Source organism: Athene noctua, unplaced genomic scaffold (assembly GCF_965140245.1).
Source record: "Athene noctua unplaced genomic scaffold, bAthNoc1.hap1.1 HAP1_HAP1_scaffold_146, whole genome shotgun sequence".
NCBI classification, from domain to species: Eukaryota; Metazoa; Chordata; class Aves; order Strigiformes; family Strigidae; genus Athene; species Athene noctua.
In genome coordinates this window covers 30,720-58,522 of record NW_027437618.1, presented here as the reverse complement: position 1 = coordinate 58,522, position 27,803 = coordinate 30,720, and the positions used below count along the sequence as shown (strand labels likewise).

At 49.9% G+C, this 27,803-nt stretch overlaps 1 protein-coding gene across 1 annotated transcript in view; it reads right to left on the bottom strand.

Moving 5' to 3' along the window:
• The window catches only part of LOC141955232 (hydrocephalus-inducing protein homolog), a 96,328-nt gene extending 72,310 nt beyond the window's left edge, over positions 1-24,018 (bottom strand). Inside the window, 7 exon segments of the mRNA XM_074895151.1 lie at positions 1,253-1,377; positions 7,231-7,430; positions 12,658-12,792; positions 16,773-16,892; positions 17,808-17,933; positions 19,101-19,232; positions 23,881-24,018. Of these exon segments, the coding sequence (XP_074751252.1) occupies positions 1,253-1,377; positions 7,231-7,430; positions 12,658-12,792; positions 16,773-16,892; positions 17,808-17,933; positions 19,101-19,232; positions 23,881-24,018 (976 nt within the window).
• Positions 24,019-27,803: the final 3,785 nt, after the last annotated feature.

The window sequence follows — 27,803 nt, the reverse complement described above, 5'->3', positions numbered from 1 at the left end:
CAGCAGCCTTTTACTTCTTTGTATGCTGCAAAGTGTGAGAAATAATCCCTTAATTATTCCTTGCTCTCCTTCTCAGTCTGTGGTTTATTAAAAAATAACTGCAGCGCCGTACTGACAGGCAGGAACAAATCCTGCCTTCATCTCCCAGGCAGCTGCACCATGTTACGGGGAGGTTGCCCACCCCAGAGCCAGCAGATAGTTTGGTCCCCGTGGCCTGTCCATGAAAATCACTTTGGCAAAGATTACCCATGGAGGGATCAGGTGTTAAGAACAAGGCTCAGGTTTTCCAAGCAAGCTGTGAAGATCCCGGCCCTGGATTCTTCAATTGCACTTTCCATTTCACATGGTATAAACCCCACCGACCTGTTAGCCCTCATCCAACCCAGGAAAAGATCTATCCCTCTGAAGTTTATCCTATAGGTTCCCTAAACGCATACAAATGAGGCACCTTTTGTCGTTCTCTGAAATGTCAGTTGTTCTGTCAAGAAAGTGTTACCCAAACCAATGAGCTTCTCTGAGTGAGCATAAATTTTCTGTGAATGTGTCATTGACTGAAAAATATTAAACAAAGCTGTGATAACTCAGAAGGCTGCAAAGAGCATTTGGAAGATATAAGAGAATTTACAGAACTTCTACAAACTCAAGACAATAAAACGCTCATTGCTGGGCTAAAGCATCGCAGTCGCACCTAGGTGAGGACATCACACTTCCCAGGAATGAAGTTCAGGAACAGGGACAAAACAAACCTCTCTTTCAGGCAAGAGAAAATGCACACCAAATGCGTTCAGGCAACTGAAGAAGTGTTTTGAACAGCATCACGAGATACCTCTGCTGAACCAAGGCAGACAGAAGCCTTTTAACATCACACCTTTTCTTGAGTTTTTCCCACCTACTCTTAAAGTGACACTGTCACTTTTTCCCCGAGGTAAAGGACAGGGGAGGTACACCTGGAGAGGGAATTAAGGTGGCTGCAACATCGGGCAATGATGGTAGATGACTGTCATGGGGCGTGCTGGGGGGAGAACACCGTGCTGACAGCAGGGATGGACCAGCACACAGCCACACAGGACACACAGAACAGGCTCAGCCTTTGCCCTTTAACTGCTCCCTTCTAAGCACTGAGACGTGCAGAGGTTTTGAAAGAAAAACTTTTAGAAGTAGTTTGCAAAGAAAGTTTAACGTTATTCTGCCTAGAAGGGGCTCTGTTCTGAAGGATGCAGAGAGCGTGCACCACGCAGTGCCCAGCACTTACCTGTGTCATAGTGAACTACCAGGGAACCGGAATGATCCCCGGTCTTCAGCGGGTGAAACTCCACTGTCACTTGCACGGCATCACCAATCCCAAGAGTCCCGATGGAGGGATCCACAGAGAAGGGGCTGCAACACAGAGAAAGAGACACATCAGGGCTATTGTGGGCGATCCGGGGACTACACTCCTTTTGCAGCCTACTCCACTTCAGCTCATTGGGCAAGCAGGAAGCAAACAAACCACAGCCAGCAGAAAAAACAGAACATAGAGGATCAGAAATGGCGCTACAGACTCTCACTTCTGAAGAGATCCGGCTCTCCGAACATCCTGTGGTGTCAAACGACCTCACCTCCCCCATACTCTGCATCCCCATCTCTGCAGGGAGGCTCAGGAGTCCGACTGCTGGCAGCACAGCCAGAGGATGGGTTCTGAGGAGCACAGAGAGGGTGAGAGCGATCTGCCTGCACAACCTGACACTGACTTCCGCAGGAATCTCTCTTTTCCTGCCACCTATAAACTCCACCTCAGGAGATGCAAATGTCAGGGCACTACCTGTCCCAGTGAGACTGCAGCCTAGCAATCAGACAGGAGGGAGAATAAGTGTCTTTCTGAAGACCACAGAATAAATATGATTTAATTTGCAGAATTCAATTTTTTACCTTGAAAACATCCTAGTTTAGCCTAAGAAAGGGTGCATTTCGTCAGCATTACAGTGAAAGCTGCTCTAAGAAAAGGAACAATCAGAAAAAGCTGAATAAGTGCAAACGCGGATTAGAGCGATACAAGGACGTGGAAACAAGACACGGCAGGAGGATCCCTTGTACAGCCTGAACCGTTAAACCCCCGGCTACATGAAGTGCCATTACCAGGAGCACATCAAGGCGGGTTTAACAGGGGTTTTTCTGTGTATTCACAAGCACTGCAATCTGGGACTCGGGGTTGTCATCCAAGCTCGGTAACTGTTTGCTTGGCCCACCAGGCAAGTTCTGTGCAATGCATTGGAAAGAATTATGAAAATGTGTTGGGGTACTTTGGATTTAATATGAGCAATTATGATTTGTCACCAGATAAACGGCTCTTGGCTGACAGACACAAAACTCAGTGCTTTAATGCAAAGGGACAAGCCAGGTGTAACATGCTTCTGCAGCTGGGCTTCATGGCTCTTCTACAGCCCCACTTAGAAAACAAAAGTTATTGCTTTTAGTGCTTTGCTGGTGGTCAATTTGTCACCTTAAAAACATGCTCTGGAGAGTTTTACCATCATTAGAGAATGCAACACACACAAAAATACTGAGAACAACTGGAGCCATGCGCAAGCTGAACTTTGTTCATGTAAGTAGTGACAGCTGATGAAATTGCTGGAGTTTCTGCTCATTAAGGAGATGTCACTGCAATTAGGGGCCTGACCTGCTCCCATTACAACCACGGGAGCATTGCCACCGAAGCACGGGGCCTGCAATGTTTGTGTGCTGGGCCTGAGACTCTGGAGAGAGGAGGAAAGACAAGGCACCACCAGCCTCAGAACTGGGCTGTTCTACACGGTCCTGCACCCGCACTGATGGTCACTGACAGGACTGCTGCAGGTCTCTGCCAGGGCTTGGGTGGGATCATTGCCTGGTGTGAGAAAGGCAGAGATTTTGGAGTTTCTTTGGTTTTGTTTTTTGTTTCTTTTTCTTTCAGAAATATTGCCAGAACAGAAAAGCTGCCAGTTAAGGGGGATCCTGGGCAACACTTCAGCACTACCTCCCATCCTATCACCTTCCTGCTCCTTCCCCATGTCTACATACTCCTGCCCTCAGATGGATGGGAATAACCCTCCCAAAGATACCTTCATCTTTTCAAATTGTGAAAGGAGGATCCAGCCAAGTTCAGGACTCAGTTCTCAGGGCTGAGAAATGGAGCACAAATCAGATACTGCCTGTCCTACATCCTACCCCACGCCGTACCCATGAGACAACTCTTCCTGCTGTAGTGGGAGCTCATTACCCCTCACATGGACCTGGTTCTCCAAGACTCAAAGATGTAAGCTCCATGGTTTAACTTAACTCCCCTGAATTTCAGTCACCATCACTAAGCTGTTGTCTGCAGCCTACAGACGAGATGCTAAGGAGACATCCCTGACACACTGTCACAGCCAAATGAAAACCACTGCTGAGAGATGGCACTAGCGGGATAGACACTGGCTTTTTACCCATTAAATGTGAGCTGTTCTTTGGGATAATTTGCATCCTGTTAGATCTACCCTTTTAATGAATCACTACTGCTCCTGAAAGACAGAAAAGGTAAGGTTTGGAGGCTTTTTAATAGCTCGTTTTCTTCTGACATGCTTTGTAACTATGTCCATTTGTAGGTTTGCTTTGTTGTACGACATCTAGACTTTCACATGTCCAGATCTCCCAATGGCACCTTGCAGTCCCTTATGCAGCTTGTATAAACACATCTAGCCACACCAACTTAGGAGAGACCTGCCCATCAGTACTTGCCGAGATCTTGCCTGTTATTGCCCTTCAGAAAGAAAGCAACACTAGATTCGTAAGCAATTTCATCATGATATGTTTTGGCATTTACATCTTGCTTACTTTCACCAGGCAACAGCTCCCCATCTTGACAGCTGGGCATCCCGTGATGATACCAAAGGCCAAATACTCCTGACAGAACTGAGAAATACGACTGACAAGTGAATAAAGCTGGCAGTTCTGTGGCCCAGGCTCTCAAACTACCATGCTGCCTGTTCTCCTGAACCACACCTTTGGCACACGCAGTGTGCAAGGAGGCCGCAATATACTTCAAGTGCCGTGGCATGTTTATCTCCTGCAGCCAACCTTTCTTTGGTCTACTGGGGCCTTATAAAATCATTTGAGTTTGGGAAAATAGATTTCATTACAAGCTACCTCCAAACCCAAGGAAGACAGTAAAATTACTGGTGATTGAATTGCCTCTTCTGTCTACTAAGATCTATTGCAGGGGAAAAAAAAAAAAAAAAAAAAAAAGGTAGTTTGGTAGTTTCATCTTGGCATATATTATTTTACAGTAACGGTATAACAACCAAACTCAAGCAATGTATCTTTTCCAGTAAACCCAGTCTGCTACAGTCAAAGCATCCAAGACTCCATCTCTGTGCTAAAAAATCCTGTCAGCATCACGCAAGGTCTGTATTTCCCTCTTTCACTGCACCTAGGCTCAATTTTCATGTCCTTGGATGGTCTTTGCACGTCCTACGGGAACTCGCCAGTCTCACGCCTCCATGTAGCGTATGGGTACTACAGGGAGGGATACAACGGGGCTCGAGGCACTGTGCCTCGCAGGATAATTTCCTGAGCCTTCAGAGCTTGGTGGGGACATTCCTAAATGGATCTTATCTCAGACTGATCCCCTCTAGCCCCATAGCATGGCACAGCACAACGTCAGCAATGTCAGGAGAAGGCAGTGCTGCACTGAGATCTGCTTCCAGACACCCTTTTCAACTCGGATGTACTGGAATGACATTTATCTCTGTGAATGTCATGAAGCAGAAACTGGTTATCCTGCCTTAACAATGAGACAACAGGAAGAGACTTTCTCTATTTATACTATTATTACTTTCTATTACCATGCTATGCAGCTAAGAGCTGGGTATGGACATGCAGAGGGAGGAGAGGCACGAAGCCAGACTGCATAACAGGGAGTGCTTTGGTGGTTTTCTCCCTCCATGAAAAGTGATCAAATATGCGGCCATGCTTCTGGTAGAAACCATGGCAAGGGAGAGCTCCAAACGGGAACAGCAGAAGGATGCTGAATTGGCCCCATGGCTTCACTTAAGAGCTCTTCCCTGGAGGGAAATGCACAACAGAAAACATCAAAGCCTTTAGATAAATGAGTAACAGGCAGGGAAAGTCATCATGAAGTGACCAGATGCAAGAGCTGAGGGGAAAGGTTAGGACTGGAGATGGGCTGAAAAATGCACTGAAGGTGAAGGCAGACAGATTATGCTTGATGCCACAGAGAAGGAAATCCAGAGAAAAGCTGCGAGGAAACGTGATATGAGCAGCACGATGGACTAGGAAATGGTGGCATCTGCAAATGACTTGTGAATGGGCAAGAGCCTGAATATGCTCAGGCCAGAAAACACAAGTTTAAATTGTTTAGATAGAGAATAAAGGACACAGAGGTCACTTGATGGATCTATAAGCTTAGACAGATCTCTCACTCCCTTCTACTCCACTAATCCTCCTCCTCCTCCTCTCACATGCAAGCATGTATTTTTAAATACTCTTTTAAGAGTATTTAAAAAGAAATCTGAATGAAAGTCAGGGCAACTTAATTAGAATAAAATGCTACTTATATTCAAAGATTTAAATCATCTGTTTGAAATTTCAAAGCAGCTTTCAAAAGTTTATCATGAAATGGAAGAGATGGCAGATGCCCTCAGCTGACAAGGGAAATCATATCAGCTTCCCATCCCTGTACACATGCAGTCCAGTTGTTCAGAACTTTTTTGTGTGTAGTTTGAAATAAAACATTTGCAATGCCTCCCATTTCTTTATTGCAAATCTGGGCGGAAATATTTGCTCAAGCTCAGAAACTCTTAAAATCCGTATCAAGGAGGACTCGACGTGCTGTATCACTCAATAGGAGAGTTGGAGAGTCCATTGCAAAAAGATGATTACTGAGATTTTACTGAGTATTTATTTTGGTGACAACAGCTAGATCTGGAAATCCCAGAGGAAAACTGTGCAGTGATTTACAAGTTCCTGCCTACGTGTTTCCACAGGGAAAAGAAGCAGCCTCCTTAAATAGCATCCTAGAAGTCTGCTTAAATAGCCTTGCCAGGGTTTGGTGGAAGCTCCTCTTGAACCCTCATGTTTCACAAGAGAAAAGTAAAGACTGGCCTTTTGAGCCCTGTTTTCCTGGAGAAGAAGTTGAAGCAGCTCAGGTGCACCAAGTCAGACCGCTGGTCTTTGCTGCATTCTTGACCTCAGCTCCTACACCAAGACCTCCGGAACCAAGCAACTCACCACGAATTACCAGCCAACTCAACCAGTTTCCCTGCAGCTGCATCACCCTCTCCCATTCAGCCAACTGGGAAACCAGTGACTGTCTTCTGAGACCAGAAGGAGCAGGACAGGCTGTCCATAACACAACTCATGTCAGGCATTTGATTCGGGACCACCGGAACACCACGCGCTTGCAGCCTCCCAGAGCATGGCTGTCTTTGGCCGACACTGGTATGGAACCACTTCAGAAGGCACTCGGGATCAGGAGGTTGCAAGCTGGATACTTACAGATTGGAGCACTCTCCAGGAAATCTGGGAGAGATAAAGCTCTAAAAGAAAAGGCCCCCAACCCATGCACCAGACACTTGCTGCATCTTTTGCCTGTGCCCTCATTAGCATGCTGCTTTGGGGCTGTGGTGCAGTTTTTAAGCCAGTGTCTGCTCATCTCCACCTAAAAGCTCATTCTACTTAATATTTGGTCTCACGGACCAGACCAAACCCACTGGAAAACAAAGTTCCTGGCCTTTGTCAGGGCCTCAATACCAATTGCTTTGATCTACGATTTCTAATGGCACTTGCATATAAAGACACAGCTGCTGGTAAATTCGTAAATGTCTCTCTCACCAGCTGACAGCTTGCCCATCTCTTAACACTGTGTTCGGTCTACAGGAACCGAGCTCCTAGAGCTGTTGCCTGCCACGCAGCACCTTACACAGCCCAAGGGCAGCCAGGTTGCCTTCTGTCATGTGCTCTTTCAGTCTAATGGAATCGGTCTTGCGAGATGCTCTGTTGGAGACACCACTGCAGTACAAAACCTCGCTGCAGCACGCAGAGTTTTATCACAGGTTCCATCATACTTAAAACACTACAAGCAACAGCAAAACCCACATGTCCTGCCCGTTTGCAGCTACAGCCGCAATACAGCAGCTCAGATGCTCTGGTTCCTTGTTGTTACCAACCGTGTTATCATGCAACAGTGTTTTGCACAAAGAAGATGAGCTCCTTTACCTCTCAGTGCTGATGCGGTAGCGAGCCTCCCGGTTACCCACGTTGCGAACCAGCAGAGTTTTCTGGGAGCTGTACTTGACTGGACAGACGGAGAAGTTCAGCTGGTCAGGGAAGTCCAGGATAGCTCGGGCACCTACAGCTCGGATTGGCACAATAAACTTTTCCCTTTCTGTGATGCAGGTGAGCTGGTGGAAATAATCCTGCAGGGAAAGAAACAATCTCAGCACAGTGCATTTTGTACCATCCCATGGCAGAAGAAAAACTGCTGGTTTCTATGACTCTAACAGTAGCATACAGTAACGTCAAAGGGCTTTTTACCTTAGGGACATTTCATTCCTGTAGTGTGAACAAGGCTGCTAACTTGCAAAGAAGAAACAATCCCATTGATTCGCCTGCTTTCACAGCAAGCTGGCAGAACCTGACGAAATTTTCTGATACTTTGATTCATGTGAGGCACCAACATAGAGCAATTTCATGGAAGGGATTACAGCAGTAACAAGAACCCGTGATCATCCCCACCGCAGATGATCAAAGGCTCCACTAAGCACCCACTGTGCCACAGTACTAACTCCAATCCCAGCAACACAGTGACCTCACTGATGCTGGCCAGGGAGGGGATGCTCAGGTGCCTTTTCAAAAGGACTTTGCCACGTGCACGACCAACACTCAGTCTTTGGTGAAATATTTAACAAGCTGGACATGGGAATTGTTTTAATGTCAGGTGAGTTTAGGGTAAGTGTGTAATTCCTACCCTTTCCCAGAGCAATATAGGGACAAGGCTGGGGTCACACACCCTTAAAAAGCTAGCTGATCCATCTCCCAACCGCAGAACTGGCTCAGCTCTACACCCAATCTACTCCTGCAAGATGTCTGACAAGTACTTAAAAGCACTAACAATTCAACCCCTGCCCTCAGCAGCCTATTCCAGCTCTACACTAGACTTAAAGAGTTCTTCCTGTGACTAATCTCAGGTACATGAAGGCAAGGCTAAAGCAACAAGGATTTGGCCTCAGAGACAACCATGACCTTGAGAGAGCAAACTGCCTCTCGCCATTCATGCACAGGCACGTTGCGTGCCGAGCCCCCTCTCCAGGGACGCCCTGGGACGCTGCATCCCGTACAAGGCTGGACTCAGCTCTTCAGAGTGCCCTGACCTTCAGCCACGCTCCGTGACCCACCAGAATGGGACCTTGCACCAAGCTGAACAAAGCCTCAGGCCAAACCGGGGGAAAGCCAAGGGAAGAGGGGTGCCAGGCAGAAGCTGGCTGTGCAGGCTGCTGTGAACCCACAGTCCTGTGAGCATCTACAAGCTGAATAACCCTCCCGTGGGAGGAGATGGGGGCTGCAGATCTCCACTGCAGCACTGCCCTGCCTTACCAGCTCTGCTAGGCATTTACTTACAGTCTACGGGTACAGCTGGAACCAATTCACAGCCTTGTTTTACTTTGCAACTGCAAACCCTTAGACGGTTTCAACCCAGGTTTCTAAACAAACATGCCTGGGTGAGAGAGGGGTTGCATCGCTTCCACACTTTAAAGTTTCTTTTTAGACCCACCAGCTTCAGTCTACAGATTTTCATGAAAATACAACTTCATCCTTCATACAACTCCTCTCCCAGTTTCAAGGAAAACACCTGTCACTGTGCAATGGTTCCTCTTCTCCTATTCACCTTCGAGAAGCAATAAGTTATAAGCTCTGGCCTGCGAAGTATCACCACTGGCATTTGAATTTCACCCAATGAAATTAAAGAACTGCTTGTGTCTCAGAGGTGTCAGTTCAGGCTCTTTGCAAGCTCAGGTTAACATTAATTACTGTCACAGTGACAGCAACCTTCACTGCCCAGCACACCAGCAAACGCAGGGGGCGGTTTTGCTGTGAAACCAACCCTAAATACCTCACTGAACCCATTGCATCAGACAACTGCAAAGAAGAGATCCTTGTAGCACAAAGTAACGTAGCAAGTCGAGCAGGGAAAGCTCCCTGCTGAAACCAGGATATCATGAAGGCTGGAAAAGAAGGGCCATTAAGAGAGGAGAGACTGGAGGATGAAGACAGCTTCCCATGAGAAGGGGTGGCCCTTCTCCTGCCTTCCTCAGCCACCAATTCACAGCAGGCTTTGAAATCGGTCACTTGGCTCCAGGTTCATTTTGCACAGGGCCATTTGCCTTGATTTTCTGCCCCTTTCCTCCCCTCAAAAGTCATCTTAAAAGGATACTTGGAATAGCTTCAGTGTGCTACCAAACATCTAACAGCGCCCGACTGAATTCTAATTTCAGTAATGCAATAACTCATCAGCCTGTCATAATTCACATTAACGAGCATTAATTCAGTCTCCACTGAGCAACAGTAGTGAATTTGGCAAACCTTACAGACTGAACGTGTATTGCTTGAATATATTGTATTGCTACAGCAAAAAGAGCGAGAGGACAAAACAGAATAAGCTGTGCTATGTATTCATATGCTTCTTGCTTCCTTCTTCCTTTAAGATAACCTATTAATAAGCCAAAGGACACACACAAAGGTAGGTATTCCTGTCTATTGCCAGTCAGTTCCACGATGGTTTCCAATTAGGCAGAGACTGTCAGACCATAACGCAGCTGAAGCCCTAAACCCGAAATGTGTACGACAGAAGCAGCAAGAGTAACTACCTGGAAACGCTGACCCACAGAAAAATTAGCATTTCTTATTTCTAAGGAGAGTGCCAATAAACAGAGACATGTCAGCTCTTTATTTACCTTCTGACAGTCCCATCCTGTGGCACATTCCCAAATGACTGCAAGACAATAGGAAATTGCTCATTTTTCAAGCAAGCGCTATATGGCACGTGGCATTTCAGCCACTAACAACTCACGTGGTCCTTTTATTTAGGGCTTAGCTGCAATTTTACTCCCTTGAATCAGGAGTGACTTTGCTGAAGTCAGACTTACCCCGGGGAAGAACAGATTCAAACCAGCTCCACAGCAGGAGTGCCCAGCCCTGGCAGAGGGGTTTGTACCTGCGTCCCAGCTCACGGGGTTATCCACCCTCCCTGCAGGTGATGGAGCAGCAGAGGGGCAGAGCCTCTTCAAAGGCAGCGCTCGTCAGCCTTCCACAACTAACACACAGGTGTTCTGCGTGCAAGCCACTGCCAGCCCAACGCAGGCGGCTCTGCAGAACCATTTCCCAAAGCCTCTTTGCTGAGGGGTTTTCAAGGCGCCGTGCACCTCCTGGCTGCGCTGTTGATGCGTTTCTAGCTGAGCTACGGCACTCTGGTGCTTCGCTGGCCCCACACTCCATCAAGTATGAGACAAAATGCTCAATTCGTACAAAATTCTGATTCAGCTGTATAAATCCCCACGTGCTCCTCGCTGAGCAGCAGGCATCCCTCTCCCCATGCCCTGCACAACCCCCAGTGCACCAGAAACCACCGGAGTGTCGCTGAAGCTCTGCTGGCAGAGCTCCCTGCTCCATACACTCGCCAGTTCAAGGGCAAGACAAGGGACAAAGTATTGGACATGGGGGTTCTTGAGGGCTCTCTCACCCCACTTGTATTTGTGGTGATGTTCACGTGTTGCTCTGCTGCCTCTCTAAACTCGAAGAGCAGCACTTTGCCCTTCACGGGCACCAATATACCTCTGCCACCCCCCAAAAGTAAGCTAATTAATATGAATAAATCAGAGTTTGAAGACACCGGTGTACTTTGCAAAGCCTACCTCAATGAGATTAAGCTCTTGTGTCACTTGAGTAGTTTGGAGAACTGCCCTAGGACAACAGAATTTTAACCCTAAATATTAACGATGTGAAATAATTTCTCATCCCTCCAAAGGAACAGATTATTTCACAAGCATGGGGAGCTAGGGACCACAGGGCATTTTCTCTTCAGTTTTCTATATCCGTGCTGTTTGAGGATAGGACAAAGTGTTAAATTATATCTAAGTAGCAAGTGAAAGATGAAGAAGCAGGTACGCCCAAAGAGATCTTGCACCGCTGGCCCGGTGCAGAAACATCTGCTGGCTCAAAGCTGTCCCCTGGCCTCGTCTCTCCAAAAAAGCCATGCGAAGGACAGTGCTAAGAGGTAGCAGGATGGTGGTGAAAGGACTCAGCATGCCTGTCCTTGTTTCCCTGCAGTGCTTCCTCCTGTCCATGCCAGGTATTAAATTCTTCTGCACTAACAAGCCTCCAGATAACAGCATTGACCCTTCACATCACAGCACTGAGAATCAGACCTGCCAGGGCCACAGCACTGATGTGCAAACCTCTAAGCAAAGGCACGGCGTGTTTGGCATGGAAGAGGTGCCAGCTGACAGAGCAGCCACAGTAACACGCGTGACGGCCACAGCGCAGGCTCTGGGTAACGTGTCTGCCTGCAGCTTGTACCTGCCCGTTTATTCCCCTGTGTGCTCGTTCAGGCAGATGTCTCAAAGCCACCTGCAGCCCAACAGCCTCCTGCCGAGTTAGGGACATCTAGAGCTCAGTGTGCCTGTGCCAGGCTGGCTCCCTGCCACCTGCACAGCGGTCCCTCTGCCCCAGCGTCCCAGCTGCATCGCAGACAGACAAGTGTCCTCAGGGACAGCCCAGCTGCAAGGCTTGAAAACAGAGGGGATGGAAAAGCACCATCTTTGCTCCAGTCCAGGGTGAGGCAGGGAAGTGGCTGCCCGATGGGAAACAGAAAAGCTCTCTGGATCTATTTGTTCCTCTAGTATTTTCCACAATAATTAAACCCCTACTGTTGGGATGAGATGGTCAAACATCAATACCCCACCCTGCCATTTTCCTATAGTTCCACATGCATCTTCCCTCAGGAACACTCAAGGAAGCGCAGGGAGGGAAAGCACAGCCCGTCAGTCCCTGCTGCAGCAGCTAACAGCATCCTAACAGACCAGCTGCAGACTGCCCGACCACAGCCTGGAGCAGACCCCACAGCAGGCTGTGGGCTATAACCAGTGCGTAAAATCCGCCATGACTTCAGACATAATGTTCTGCTGTCTCGCTACCATGGCCAACACGCGAGGCATTAAGGTGACTCCAGTTTCCACGGGTGGCAGTCCTCACTCTGATCAGGCTCACTTTAGGTCCTCCAAGTAACAAGTCACTTTTAAACACACCTCTGTATCTACCGTTAGTGGAGCAAACCCATAATCACACAGCAGTGGACAGATACCAGAAACCAACACCTCGGGAGGCCGCCCCACTACAGACGGCACTCTCTTTTCTCTCAAACCAGCAGACATGACATTAAATGTTCCATCACTGAAGGACAAAAGTGATCTGAAACACGTAAGAGCCTCCAGCCTATGAGAGCATAATCTTCCCCATGGGGAAGGAGTTTCCCCTGGTTCTAGATCCAGGACAGTCCTCAAAACCCACAGCAGATGCCCTGTTCTGAATCCAGCCCAGCAGGTTCAGCTTACACTGAAGGCACCGACCTCTCTGGACCTCCAGTCTCACCTTGTTCTCCTCCGGGGTGAACAGGACGCGGAAAGTTGAGCACATGCCAGGTGCTACTTTACAGCACACACCACTGGGGCTGGTCAACTTGAAGTAAGGCGACGGCTCCAAGACAACCTTCACCAGCCGAGGAACCTGCAGGGAAGACAGGAAACTATGATTTTGCCACTCATACGGACACATGAGGAGAAAATACCTGGCCGTGCCCTGGGGACATCCCTCCTTAACCACTTTTCCAAAGCACTTCTAACTCTTAAGGTTGTCACAACCCAGACTGGAAGCCCAGAGAGTCGCAACAGTTCTGTGATCCCCTTGGGTTAAATTAAGGTGAAACGACACCAAGCGACCGGTTAAAATGTTTTACTTGCGGTAGAAAACAATTTAAACTTGGAAAAGGATAATAAACAATGTGGTGTCTTACAAAGGGAGAGGGAGAGGGAGAGGGAGAGGAATGCGGATCAGCACCCCTGGATCCAGCACTGTCTCAGGTCCGACCGTCTTGGCTGGTGGGTGCAGACGCAACAAAGTTTCTGTCCCCTTTTCAGTTCATCTTACCAGCTGGTTAGCACACTTCTGCTTCTGGGGCAGAAATGCTCACCTCTTGTCAGGCCTTGCCGCCTCTTCAATGGCGACGGCACGAGGCCGTTAGCAAGGCCAGCATGGTGTCTGGCTGACACAATGGAGCCACACAGTACCGGGCTTACACAGTGCGGCCAGTGATGAGCGGTCTTGGTGCTCGAGGGGAAACTTTTGGTTTCACTCAGTTTCCCCCCTCTGAGGTCCACATAAGGCATTTGTCAACACAACTACAAGGGAGTGGGGGGGTGCGGCCTTCCATACACTCCCGCTCCCTCAGGTGACATTCCTTAGACTAATCCAAAGGCCACAGCTGGTCCTGGAGGTTTTCTGTGTCGATGAATGTTTGAGGCATCAATGCCTTCAGTTCCTTACAGAGGAATACACCGGGATGGAATCCATTCTGCCAGGGCACAATAGCATATCAACCAGCCCAAAGAACCTGCGGGCTTCTGCCTGCACACACCCAAGCAGTCACGCCTCTGGAGGGGGATGAAATACCCGAAGGCAAAACAGCACCTGCTATACTGGGGGGAGGAAGAAATTCACTTCTAACATACTGGGTTTGAGTGGGGCAGTCAAGCTGCACTGCTACAGTCACGCAGGCAGACCAGCAAGAGGAGACCACAGACACTGTGGCCTTACTGGGAATAAAAGGAAACCTGGAGAGCAAAAGGAGGAACATAGGAAGACAACGAGACAAGAAACAAGGAGATGGCTTAAGGGAACTTAGAGTGGGCTGTAAAGAAGCAAGGGAGAAGCCAAATACACTACAGGGAAAGGCTGATGCAGAAGAAGAGAGCGGTCAACTTGCCAAAAATGATGGAAAGCCGCACAGCCCCCCAGGCTGGGCCTATCAATTATGGCCTTCAGAGGCATTTTCTGCCTTGAGATACGTGACCAGCACTGACTCACGGTGTGGTTTCTTTGTTAAAAGCCACTCTTGGCTCTCTGGAGGCTCTTGCTGCCTGGTGCCTGTAGCCAGGCAGCTGCCAGTGCAGGCAAGGCAGATTTCTGGGCACTCCTCCCCACAGCCAGGAGTCCAGGCAGGTACCCTGCTGCAGGTTTCTGCCCTCTGGGATACCACAAGCACAGACACAGCAAAGAGGTGTTTTCTAGCACACTGATGACAACGCCTGAGCACCAAATCTCATCTCAGGAAGTCTAAAACAGGCAATTTTGACTGACAAGCAGCTTCACTGATAAATAACCCATGTGAGGCCTGGGCAAAATGGAGGTTCTTTCTTCACCACCCGCTCGAGCCCGATAACCCACGGCCAAGGCAGTCCTGACATCTCCAAACACCCTTTGCTCCCAGCAGTGCCCTGGGACAGCAAGACCCAGGAGAACATTTTACACTGCAGACAAACATTTTGGTCACCAAGACCCTTGGGAGATGAGCTAAGACCTTCAGCAAAAGCCACCGAGAACATTGCTGAGAGTGGTGAGGAGCAGCCTGAAGACAGAAAAGCAATTTTACAACACACAGGGAAGAGCAGTCACTATACAGCAGAGCACTTCTCTATTTGAATGACTACAGAGCCTCTATCTGGAATATACACTTTGCTGTTAGCTGGATTTTTATGGATCAGACAACCTCAGGCGACCATGCAGTACAGGTCAGCGTGATTTGGAGGGATCTGTGAAACCGGTGAGAAAACTTTGAGACAGAGTACAGTGTTGCTGGACATCACCAAAAGCCAACAAAATTAGAATATAAGCACCTCTCTTGGGATTATCATCTCTATGTTTGTGTACTTCAATACGCCAAGGATTTCCCTTAAAGCTGATCTTGCTTTTCCACCAGAGCTGTCCAATGGCTGAGGACTTACTAGCTTCAAAACTAATTCCTTTTGGAAAAAATCAACAGCTCACACATTGCCTCCCCTTTACACGGCATACAAATCACAAGGTACAGCTGCACAAGTTTATTATTTTTTACTGGGAATAGCAGAAATGCGGATGCAGATGTTGTTTTCCACTTGAGGAAGCATGAACAGAGCAAACTGACTGTTTGCCTGTTGGCTGGTACTTGGCAACGACAAATATTTTGAAGTGCCTCTGGATAACGGAGCAGCTGAAGCCCAAAAACTTAATGGGAACAAAGCAGAGCCATAGGAACCAAGAGAAACTGAGGCACATTTAAACTAGGAAAGAGGATACCTACAGCAAAGAGTGCCCAGAATCAGTGTGGACCCCATGAAGGGTGTCCCTTGGACAGGGGCACCCACGCTGCTCTTTCCAGTACTCCCAAGCTAAACCAGGCCAGGAACGGGGCAGGACTCTCCAGGAATAACTGACGGACCACCCTGAAACTGTCTTTGCCAAAGGGTCTTCCATTTTCAACCATGTCCCTGTCAAAACCCGTTACCTCGGAATATACTTTGACTTCTCTTGCTGTTCCCCCACCTGCAACATGCCCTGACAGATTTTTTTGTCCCCTTGTTTGTTTTCACACAAGACTGGTAGATTTGGAGGGGGATTAATTCACGTGCTCTCAAGTACACGTCCATCTGCCCATCCTGCCCTCCTCTCACATACACATCTTCTTCTTCATTACAGAACAGTATCTTTAATTACACCTTTCTTTTTCGGAACTTTCTCTGCTTCCAGCACACTCACTCTTACGTGTCAAGAGAAACCCTTGTGTGTACGATGCTCTCTCCCAGAGCACTTTCCCACTCAGCTCCTTTCCTCTCTCCTGTCTTTTCCCACTAGCTGCTCTTGGAACGTGCCTCATTCAAGCAAACATTTCCCCTGCTGAAATTCAAATTTTCCTCCTTATAGTGCAACAACATGGCTGACATTTTTCAACTTCTCCCTTCTCAACTTTTCTGGGAAATCTCAAAATGATCACAACTTTTTCAAGTAAAGGTGGAGACCTTCAAGAGAATATTACTCTGGATGTGCTGCGGTTCTCCAAAGGGAAAGCAGAGAGCCACGCTGCTAAGAGAAAACTGAGCAGAACTGCATTAAGCTTAGCAGGAGCCTAAAGTGACGCCGAAGGCCTCCCACCGCTTCTGCTAGATCAGTCCGTTTCCCCTGCTGCTTCAAAACACCCTTCCTGGAGTGCTAATGCCACTAACCATAACCTCCTCCAGCATGAAGTGGAGAAGGCTCAAGCCCTGGGCTTTGACAGCGAGCTGCACAGAGGCAGCTGAACAGGCTGTGAGAGGCAGAGGTGCCCTGCCAGAAACCGAGACTAACCAGGGAGCCACCAGCACATGGTGCACACTCGAGAGAAAGCAGGAGAGAAGGTAACAACTGTACAACCCCCAACATCCCCATCAATGCAGGGCTTTCAAGGGGAAGGACGCTGACTAGAAAAGCTCCTTTACGTTAGATACCACCGATGCGTGGCCAAAATCAGGGGGAGGATTCCCAGCATGGGAAGACTTCCACCGTCTTGCAAAATAAAGGTGGTGAGACATGTTATTCTGGGTGTGCTGTGCTGCAGCAGATAACTTGTTATGCTGTAAACCACAGGAATTACACGGCTCTCCCAGCACAGTGTTAAACCTCTGCATCCCAGCACTTACCTTGTCAGTGTTCCTCAGAATCACTGGCACTTCATAGACCTCGAAGGGGACGTAGTTCTGAAATACCACCTCTGAAGGAAAAGGCTGAAACAAGCTCTGGTCCAGGTCAACTGCTGAGAACTGGAGAGGCAAGACAGAGCGGTGAGAGGAGGGTCAGCTGCTGGCAGAAAGATTCACGACAGAATCCTACACCGATCTCCAGTGGAGTACAGTCTCTCGGTGAGTACATCCGCACAGCTCACGCTAGGGAAACAGCCCCCCACCTCTGTTCTGAGCTGATCAAAAGTTTCTGGACCACACTAAGCAGGCTCAAGCTAAGAAGCTCTTTTGGCAGGTGTTCCTCCAGGTTTCCTTCTCCAGAAGGCAAGGCAGCGCTTACTGCCAGCAGAGCCCTGTGCTGACGTGGTCACACAGCTCCTGAGCCCTTCCTGAAGAGCCACCAGCACTCATGGAGCAAGCGAAACCCAAGAATTTACAGGAGATATCTGTATATCTGGCAGCCTGCAAAATCTCACACCCTGTAAAGGTCCCACGCATTGTTCCAACCCAAAACATTCATGCACTTGGTTTTGTTAAATCTTTTTACAAAGCAAAACAAGTAATCACTATAGGCCCTCAGCCTTCAAAGGCCAATGCTGCCACCGTCAAAGGAGTCCCATGACCCCAAGCATTTGACAGTGACTACACCAAAGCACGAGGTGGCTATTTCACCAGGAGGATGGAAAATGGGAAGCTCGGGCCCTTGTGGCCTGCCCCTGCCTTCCCCCAGTATCAGCTAAACTCCAGCAAAACCCACCAACTTCAGCAGAGGTTATTTATATTGATTTAGCACAGATCAGGACTTCCAACCTCTCACCAGGGAAAAACGTTCTACCTTTCCCCAGCAGAAGGAACTCCACCACCACCAGCAGTTTGAAAAGACAACAGGCCCTAGGCGCTGAGGTATTCAGATGAGCCAGAGGCACGCCTGTCACAAACACACACCCTCTTCAAATGTCACATCAAACAGCACGGAAAAGGGCAGGAAAAGGCTACCTTGTGATGGGAGGCTTCTCCCATGTCTAGAAGCTGGGTAATCCGGGGCCGCCTCATCTCCCGGGTGCTGGCCAGCCTCTGCTGGGTGGTCAGAGACATCTCCTTCAGGAAGGCAGAGGGAGTCAGCTGAAATGCAAAACACCAGCAGAAAGGATTTACTTTTTTTTCTTTTCTGCAGGAAGGATTTTTGTGTTCAAGTACCACTGATCAATAATTTGTGATCACAGCCACTAGGATAGTCCTGGAAGTCCTGTAAACTACCTGCTGAAATATTTAACATCAGTAAGTTAATGATATAGAGCTGAATACACACGCTCCAAGCAAGTGGCTCTGTCCCTTTAGCATCTCCTTCATGAGGTGATGTGACATGTTCGGGGATTTCTGCTTTTTGGGTATTTGTCCCCTCTTGAGTTTTGCTGGATTGAGCCAGAGACCTTTGAAGAGAGCGGGGAGGAGTTATCAGAAATCCCCTAACTCCACCCTTGCACAGTGCTCACACCAACTCGCAGGTGGAGATGGCACTGCTGGGTGAGTCAGAGGAAAGCAGAAGAGCAGTGTTGTGCCAAGACAGAGGTGGAGAGGAATGGGTCCAAGTTTTCGTTATTTCTTTTCCATCAGCACTTGCTTCCTCTCTGTTCTGGCCTCACAGACCCCTCCACAGGAGGATACAGAGATGTCTCCTTGACAGAGCCTCAGCACTGGGTCACCTCCAGTGAAGGGAGCTCCAGCCAGCAAATGGGACAGTTGTGGGTGGCAAGGAGGAATCGCCCTGAATCCCCACTGCTGTTTGCAGGGCTGCATCTGTGCTCCACACAGGACACGGGATGCCATAAAACAACTCTTTTGGAAGCTATTCTATCTGGGACAGCCGTGTCCTCTCAAGGCTCCAGGAGGTTTGAGCAGCCCACCACATGCCCAGCAGCCCAGCGGTGTGGCCAGGGCAGCACTGGCAGGTATGCCCCTGTGACAGGAGATGTTACTGCCCACACAGCAAAGAGGAGGGAAGGCAGCACATTTGTGCTTCAGCTGTTCCCGTGCAAGGCCCAGTACATTCCTTTATCTCGGCTCCACTGGCACCTTCAGGCAAGACCCTGGACTTCCCCTGAAGCAACACAGCCCACCCCCCCGCACCATGACAGCCCCCTCCAACAGAAGCACGGCAGCAAAGAGGTGGGGAGTGGTGCCTGGCTCCACAGCGCCCTGACAACGGGAGGGGAAGGCAGAGGAGGGGCAGGGGCAGCTTCCCTAAGGAGCCTTAGCCCAGCTCCTACCCGGCCCCCAGCAGGTACTTACAGGCACACGCCGCTCTGCCTCTCTGACCAGCTTCGGATAACAGCGTACTGCCACCTTTCTCTGGAGTCCATCAGCCATTTTGGGGGATCCCATGGACTGATGAATCTTGCCAGTGGCCACGACTAGGAAAATCTGGAAGGAGTAACAGTGAGACTTTAAAAATCCAGAATCCCATTCACGGCAGACCCAAAGGATACACCTGTGTCTCCAGGCTGTGGCATCCTTCCTAAGTGGAGAACGTAAGGCTGCCTCACACTGTTTCGTGATTAGACCATAGGTAAGTGGCAGAGTTAAGATTCATAGAAGTCAAACTCCATAAAAAAACTCCCTGAGCCAAAACAGACTTTAGCTGTGGGTGCAGTCCCAAGAGCCACAACTATTTGTTTTCATGAACTTCAGCTGTCAGCTGACAGTGAGATGCACCAAGGGTCCCTTCCAGGAGCCTGATGGAGAGTCCCCAGCTCCACATACTATCATTTACTGCTGTGGCTCCTGCCTTAAGTCATTACAGTACCATTTTCCCCTTCCCAGCATCCGATCTCTGCTATTCTGGCTTGGCAACTTTGCATCTCCCTTTTTATTTACTCTTTTTCTGGCATCCGGACCACAGTTCAAAGAACCATTTAAGCTGGAAAAGACCTTTAAGATCATCGAGGGCAGCTGTAGACCCAGCACTGCCAAGCCCACCGGTCCTTTCCCTGGATGTACGCAGGAGCTGCTGCTCAGAAAATCACCTACAGGTTTCAAATGCAGGACCGAGGGCCCCTGCCCCAGGCACTCCCCTGCCCCAGGTACCTCCCTCTCGCACAAGGGATGCCCCCAGCCCCGTGGCGTGGGGCAGGGGGTGTCAGTGCCTCCCTGAGCTCCCCCGCAGCCCCGGTCCCTGCTCCACCAAGCTCCCAAGCCGCCCCACCCGCAGCTGAGCCACCCGGGCAGCACCGGCACCCAGAGCCACCCTCCGGCTTTTGGCTGTGGAGGGGACGCAGACACCGCCCCGCAGCATCCCTCACCTCTCTCACTCCACGGGGGCTGTGGGGACACACTCACGGGAGGATCCCCACTGCCAGACTGGCTGGTATCCCCACTGCCAGACTGGCTGTTGCCCCCGTTGCCAGGGCAACTGGGCATCACAGCCAGCCCCAACACCACCATGGCAACGGCAGGGATGGGGGCTGGGGGGGCAGCTCTGTGACATGGGGGCAGAGGGCACAGGGATGCTCAGTGCCCAAAGCCCCCAGTGAGCACAGCCAAGGCCCTGAGACCGCCTCCAGCACACCGCCCAGCTCCAGCACAGCCACAGCCCCGGATGCGTCACCCCGGCTCGCAGCAGCGGCTACAGACAGTCCCGGCAGAACCCAAAGGGCTTCTCCCAGCCTGAAGAGAGTGAGCCCACGGGCAGTGTAGGGTTAATTAACTCTGCTGCGGAGAGAGCCACATACCACTGGGGAACGCTCAGGGGGGCAAAAGTGCCTGCAAAGCCACTCACACACAACCCACAGCAGTGCCAGCACCCCCCTCCGTAGGGAGGAGCTGCTTCCCTCTCCCCACGCTTGCTCCTAACCCGGATCCCAGTTCCATCAGCTCAGCTGCTTTGCTGCCACCTCACAGCTCCCAGCCTGCCCCTAGCCCTGCCACAGGCAAACACCGATGCACAAACCAGCACAACCACCCCTGTCCCTCTCGGGGACGCCGTGTCATAAATTAACCCTGCGAAGCGCAGCCCGACAGGCACAGCACTAACTCCTGACTGGACCCCGGCTCCCCCCACGCCCTCACCCAGCAGCTCCAGCCCCCTGGGCTCTGCTCAGGCAGATGCACTGCACCCCAGTGCCTCTGCCCAGTGCCCTTGTGCAGGGGCTGGCTCGGGGATAAGAGGAGGTCAGGCCTTGCTGAGCTTGGCTCAAATCCCTTGTGTTCATTTCAAGGCCAGAGATGCTTCTGCAACCAGGCAAACAGGACGGCTTGGCTGCCTGGCAAGAGCACAGAGGAAAATGAGCCACGGTCGGGCCACAAACACACACCAGGGCCTGCTGGCACTTCTCACCTTCCCCCCGCTTCCATGACTTTTGGAACCCCATTTACAGGGATGATGAACTAAATCGCTATTAATAGCCAAACTCTCCTTTGTTACTCTTGACATTTTTTTGGTGGGAACAGAAGGAAGATAAACGTCACTCAGCTGCTTCACTTCACGAGAGCAGCTGACCCGACGTGACTTTGTGCCGGACTTTACGAAGTGCTCAGAATATTATGAACAGCCTTAAACCCAGGGATCGCTGCTGTGCCCAGTGTTAACAAAATCAGACCACTTTCCTACTTTGCAAACCAACAAAAATCAGAGATAAACACGTACCACATTTAGTAAACACTACTCTGGACTAGAAATCATTTTCCCTCCCTTTCTGGCTAACTGGATCAAGGAACAGATGGATTTTCCCACTTATTTTCTGGGACGTGAAAGTCCAGCACTCTCAAACACAGCTCTACAATTTTTTACATCCTGACATTGAGTAGAATCACAGATCATATTCCCTCCTGCTTCCTTCTGTTCCACACCACCTATGCAATGATTAACATTCCCTTGCCCTCGAGTTTTACACACACCCTGCAAGCAAGGCAGTAACTTCACTCCTTTACTCCAGAACAGCTGCAGTGTTGCACATGTCCGAAGGACTGGGACCTTTACAGTTCCAGGAAAGGACAAGGCTGCCAGTTCCTTTTGTGTTTGCAAGAAACCCCAGAGCACAGCCCTGTCCTATGGACACAAGGCCATGCTGCAGCAAGAGCTGGGATTAAAGGCCTTCAGGGCCCCCAGGAGCTTGGCAAAAAGCTGTGCTGAGGATGCAGCTGATGTGAGCACTTTGATATGGCCCTAAGGCACCCAAATCCTTTGTGCATGTGTCTGACAGCTTCCCTTAGTACAATAAAACTGAACAGAGCTCTGATGAGACTGTGCTGACAGGGACGGGAAATTAAGAATAAACAGCAAAGTGCTTAAAGGACATGAAGAACAAAAAGGCCAGTTCCATGCGGAGGCACAGCTCCAGGCCTGGACAGACCCTGTGCCTCTCACTGTGCCACGTGCCAGAGCTCTCGTTTCAAGGGACCCCACGTCACTCGTGCCGGAGCAGCAGCGCCAGCCTCAGAGCTGTCTGGTACCAACTGATCGCCCTCCAAACTTAAAGGCTGGGGATAGATGGGCACACTCTGCCCTACAATACACTACACCCAGCTGCTCTTGTGGGATCACAGACTGGGTGTGTCTGAATCTTGCTTCAGTATGCACAATCAATCCTCTGTCTTCTTCCTTCCACAAAGATCAACCATCTCCCTCTGGAGTAGTTGGTTAATTTGCCTTTCTACTACACTTTGCTGGAAGAGGAAGACACGAGATCTGTTACAAGTGAGACTCAGGATGCTGTTGAACAATTTTGTTCAGTTACATCATCTTGCCCTGTTCAGGATTAAGCAGAAAGGTCACGTTTCTTGCCTAGGAATCCCCTGCTTAGCTATAATTACCATATAAACAGCATCTCAAGGGAGCCAGGAAAGGAGGAGGATTTCCAGGATGAATCTCTTGGCCCTCCAGCCCACTACTAAGTGGCTGAGTGCTTTCTAAATCAAATCTCGCTACCCAGGAAGCCTCACCTGTCACCTTGATATTCCAGACCCTCTAAATTTTATCACTTTGGTACTGTCATCCTGCAATTTATTACAAAAGCTCTGCCATAGTTGAGAGGATGAATAGGAACCCAGTGTTACACCTTCCTGTCATTTAATGAACTTCAGCTGTCATCTGACAGTGAGATGCACCAAGGGTCCCTTCCAGGATCCTGATGGAGAGTCCCCAGCTCCACATACTATCATTTACTGCTGTGGCTCCTGCCTTAAGTCATTACAGTACCATTTTCCCCTTCCCAGCATCCGATCTCTGCTTTTCTGGCTTGGCAACTTTGCATCTCCCTTTTTATTTACTCTTTTTCTGGCATCCGGACCACAGTTCAAAGAACCGTTTAAGCTGGAAAAGACCTTTAAGATCATCGAGGGCAGCTGTAGACCCAGCACTGCCAAGCCCACCGGTCCTTTCCCTGGATGTACGCAGGAGCTGCTGCTCAGAAAATCACCTACAGATTTCAAATGCAGGACCGAGGGCCCCTGCCCCGGGCACTCCCCTGCCCCAGGTACCCCCCTCTCGCACAAGGGATGCCCCCAGCCCCGTGGCGTGGGGCAGGGGGTGTCAGTGCCTCCCTGAGCTCCCCCGCAGCCCCGGTCCCTGCTCCGCCAAGCTCCCAAGCCGCCCCGCCCGCAGCTGAGCCACCCGGGCAGCACCGGCACCCAGAGCCACCCTCCGGCTTTTGGCCGTGGAGGGGACGCAGACACCGCCCCGCAGCATCCCTCACCTCTCTCACTCCGCGGGGGCTGTGGGGACACACTCACGGGAGGATCCCCACTGCCAGACTGGCTGGTATCCCCACTGCCAGACTGGCTGTTGCCCCCGTTGCCAGGGCAACTGGGCATCACAGCCAGCCCCAACACCACCATGGCAACGGCAGGGATGGGGGCTGGGGGGGCAGCTCTGTGACATGGGGGCAGAGGGCACAGGGATGCTCAGTGCCCAAAGCCCCCAGTGAGCACAGCCAAGGCCCTGAGACCGCCTCCAGCACACCGCCCGGCTCCAGCACAGCCACAGCCCCGGGTACGTCACCCCGGCTCGCAGCAGCGGCTACAGACAGTCCCTCGCTGACCCCGTTCCACTCTCTGACCCACTCCTGGGCCTCACCATGCCTGGAGATGGAAAAGTCCTCAGATAGACCCCTCTCTCATGGAGCTCCCTGCCCAGGTACACAGGTGCAGCTGAGACAGGGAAGTGCAGGAGGACCAAGTCTCCTACAGGCTCCTTCGCAGTGACCGGCCTCATCGGTTCCAAGAAGACTTTCAAGCCAGCCACAAAATGAAGCATCAGCCATCGCCCCCAGGGAACACCCACGCTTTCAAAAAGAGAGCCCAGAAGCTGAAATTTCACCACTGTGGATGCTCAGGACCATGGAGTCAGAGGAGCTATGGGGTTTATATCGCTGCCCCCTCTCCATTCCTGGGCTGGGACATACCCACCTCTCCTCCCTCAGGGACCCACAAGCCCCTCTTCCCTTGCCAACACTCTCCCTGCCCCATGACCTCCCTCTGCTTTCCTGCACAATATCCAGCTGTCACCAGTAAGCTCAGCTTGGAGCCATCATTCCCAGCTCACACTTGGCTCTCTGCTGGCTGCCTGCGTTTCTGACTCCAAGAGGACACATGTGGGGCAGCCCAGGGCGTGGAGAGGGGATCACAAAGCCCCAGCACAGGCACTGCCAGCTTCTGGACACCAGGACCAGAGCCCTGGGGGTGACACAGGCACATCAGAAACATCGGTCCTGGCATCAAGCGCTGCACTCACCAGATCAAACCCACAGAGTAACTGGGCACAGCTGGTGTCTTGCAGGGGACACGGAGCTGCAGCAAAGGCAAAGACAAGGGCTGCAGTGAGGCCCCAGGGCGAGGAGGGCAGTGCTGGCACAGACACCTTACACTGTCCATGGGAGCGTTCCCTTCCCCCGTTTTAACCCATGAAGGAAGAACTCCAGCGTTCAGCGAAGGGACTGACTGCAACACTCAAAGCCTTTTAGATGCTGTCAAAAGGTTTCCTACCAAATAACTGCAGTGAGATCACTTACCCAGCTGCATCATCATGAAGTCCCAATCATGAATTCCCGAATAGGCAGCTCATAATCCTCTCTAATCCAAGCAGGGTTTGTACTTGTTTTCTTCTGAGAAAGAAGGGAATAAAGTTGGCTCAATGGATACAGAGAAATGATTACTTGCTTTGAGACTTATTTACTTATAGCACAATGCTTAGCAGTTTATTTATTTACTTATAGCAAGTTATAGTATTACTTATAGTATTTTTGAATATTACTAAGAATCCTGCTTGCCCTGACTGTTCTGTGGAATTTTCCCAAGGACTACTGCGTCCATCAAAACTGTGAAAATCTACCAAGAACTGCAGTGTTCAGCAAAATATTATGGTTTTGTCCTTGGGGAACAGGAGTGCTCTAACTTGTCGGGTCCTGGTAATGAGTAAAGATAGCCAGGTACGGACGACAGAAGTCCCACTGGTTCTCTTAGTTAAGACAGAATGAATAAACCAGCTGGAAAACACTAATTATTCAAGAAAATGGTCAAGAGAATCTGCGCATGCTCCGGGGAAAAGTACAAGGTGAGAAGGACTGTGAGCCTTCCTCCAACAGACCCCCAGAGACACCCACCAGGAGGCAATGGGCAGGTGCAAAGAGAACATCAGCTGCTGACACCAGCCTCTAGACCTCACCCAGCCTCACTCATGCATATGGATGTGTGTGTTATGTAACCCAATGAATATGGATATCCACACTCCATAAGTTTTAGGTAAAATGTGCTGTTATGGTGCAAGCTTTGTGGAGAAATCCCCTTGCACCCCGGCGGCAGACTGGTGCTTTATGAATCTCTCTGAGTTGTAGTCTGTTTCCGCGAATCAGGTCAAACAGAAATTCTGGCGTAAAACTGGGGAATTCGGTGGTCAAACATTGATCTGGAGACCAAGGGCCATTTTGGGGTGAAAAGGGGGGGTTTGGGATTGGGGGAACTCACCCTGCAGCACCCAGGTGAGGGTGGCCCCAGTGATGTGGAGGCACCGTCCCCCACCCCCACGGCGTCCCAGCACTGGTACTGGAGGGGGTCGGGGCTGAGGCTCTCGGGGTACCCCTGGGGCAGCAGCACCTGCAGGGGGAGGACAGGTACCCCTGGGACCCCCAGGAATCTCAGATCCCCCCTGCAACCCCTGCACTTCAGGCTGGGAAACCTAGGAGAAGCAAAGGTATGTAACTACTCAAAGTCTGAACTGAGTTTCTCGATCACCTAGAAGGTTGCCTTTAAGAATATTCTGGAGTGCTTTATTCCTTTTTTCTTTTTATACTTTAGAAATACTTTTTGGCATTGCCGGATCGTGCAAAAGCAGAAGCTGAACATGATGAGCATTATTACAACGCTATCACTGTAACAGCGAACTATAACCTTGCCAGAATCTATGAGGTGATGTCTGAATTTCATGAAGCAGAAAATCTCTATAAAAACATTTTAAGAGACCATCCCAATTACGCTGATTGTAAGAAACATTTGGTACTTTAGTTTCACAGTCCTCCTTTTAATATCAAAAATTCTTCCCATTTAGTGTCTTCAGGTCACCTTATATCTGTCTTTGCTTCTTTTCAGAGTAGTTTTGGGGCTTACCTACATGCTATTTCCCTACCTTTTCCTTTTTTGAAGGCCTGCATCATCCTTATAGTCTAATATTCAGCTTTAAGCCTTCTAATTCTTGGTAAATCATACTGTACTCCAAAACTCTAGCAAAATTAGCTTATCTAGACTTGCATGCCTTTGCTTACTTGCGCCCCACCCCTAACAAAGCCTTAGTACCTCAGCCCTCGGGTGCAATCAAGGCCATCCACTTGATACACCCAGGCTTTGCAACCCTGCCTGTGTGGGTGGAAGTAGAGACCCTCTGGGAGAATCATTTTGTCTTGGACCTTGGCCCTCCTCCAGGGAAGAAGAGCTGTTGAGGGTGTTAGCACAGCTTCTATGGCACATCCTGGTTTTCTTCCTCATTCTGCTGAGACAGGGAGTCTAAACAATCTTAAACTGATGGTGCAAGGCCTGCACAAAAACAAGGGGAGGTGTATGGGACTGTTCACAAAAGACATACCAGGTGCTGATAATGTTGCTAGGCGACTATCCCCTAGCCCAAAGAGAAGTTTCTTATGGTCCTTGAAGTTTTATGTTCCAGCAACAAATCATCCTAGATTCTAGCACAAACGGGCCTGGCGGTTTGGCCAGGGCCCAGGGAAACAACTGAGACTGCGCAGAACGACGAGGTGAAAAGTTCATCAGCGAGGAAGAGGAGATACTTCATCTATGTGACCCTCGCCCGTAAATCTGCGACCACCGAACAAGGCCAAAGGAGCTCACTGCGCAGGCGCAAGGGGAGGAGACCTGATTGCCATGAGAAGCGAGGGGGGGCGGGGTAGACTCTGTATATGTACAGGCGTTCTATGAACATGCACTGTTCTGTAACATATAAGCCGGACGGGAGCTGCAAACGATGCGCATGCTGGTGGTGGAGCGATCCCCCATGCGCCCGGCGCTGAATAAACATACCCACTTTATAACTCCAAAAGTTATAGAGTGATTTCTCCGCAAAACATTGCTTTTCCTCTTGCCCTCAAGTAGCTGACCTGTGGTATTTGCTGCAAAGGCAGGGTGGTAGCCCTCGCTCAGCAAGCTGCAGCACACAGCATGCCCCAGCCTCATCTACAGCCTTTTCCCTGTTTGTTTTCTGTTGTTGCCTGCTGACTGATACTCTTCCTAAAGACTGTGGAGATGGGAGAGCCGTTTAAAGTGATAAGAGAGAGTTCCTCCATTCTTTGAGGTTTCTCAGTCGTCTTTAAGTTATGAAACTAATGAAAAACATTCACATTACTTTAACTGTCAGAAATCTACAATTTCTGTATCAGCACTGTGGATGGACATTCCTCTTCACAGGGTGTGTCTCATGGTGAATAGGGTATGAATGGTGTCTCGATGTTTGCTGTCCTTGGCACACCAAGAAAAAGACTGCTTTTGAAATTCATG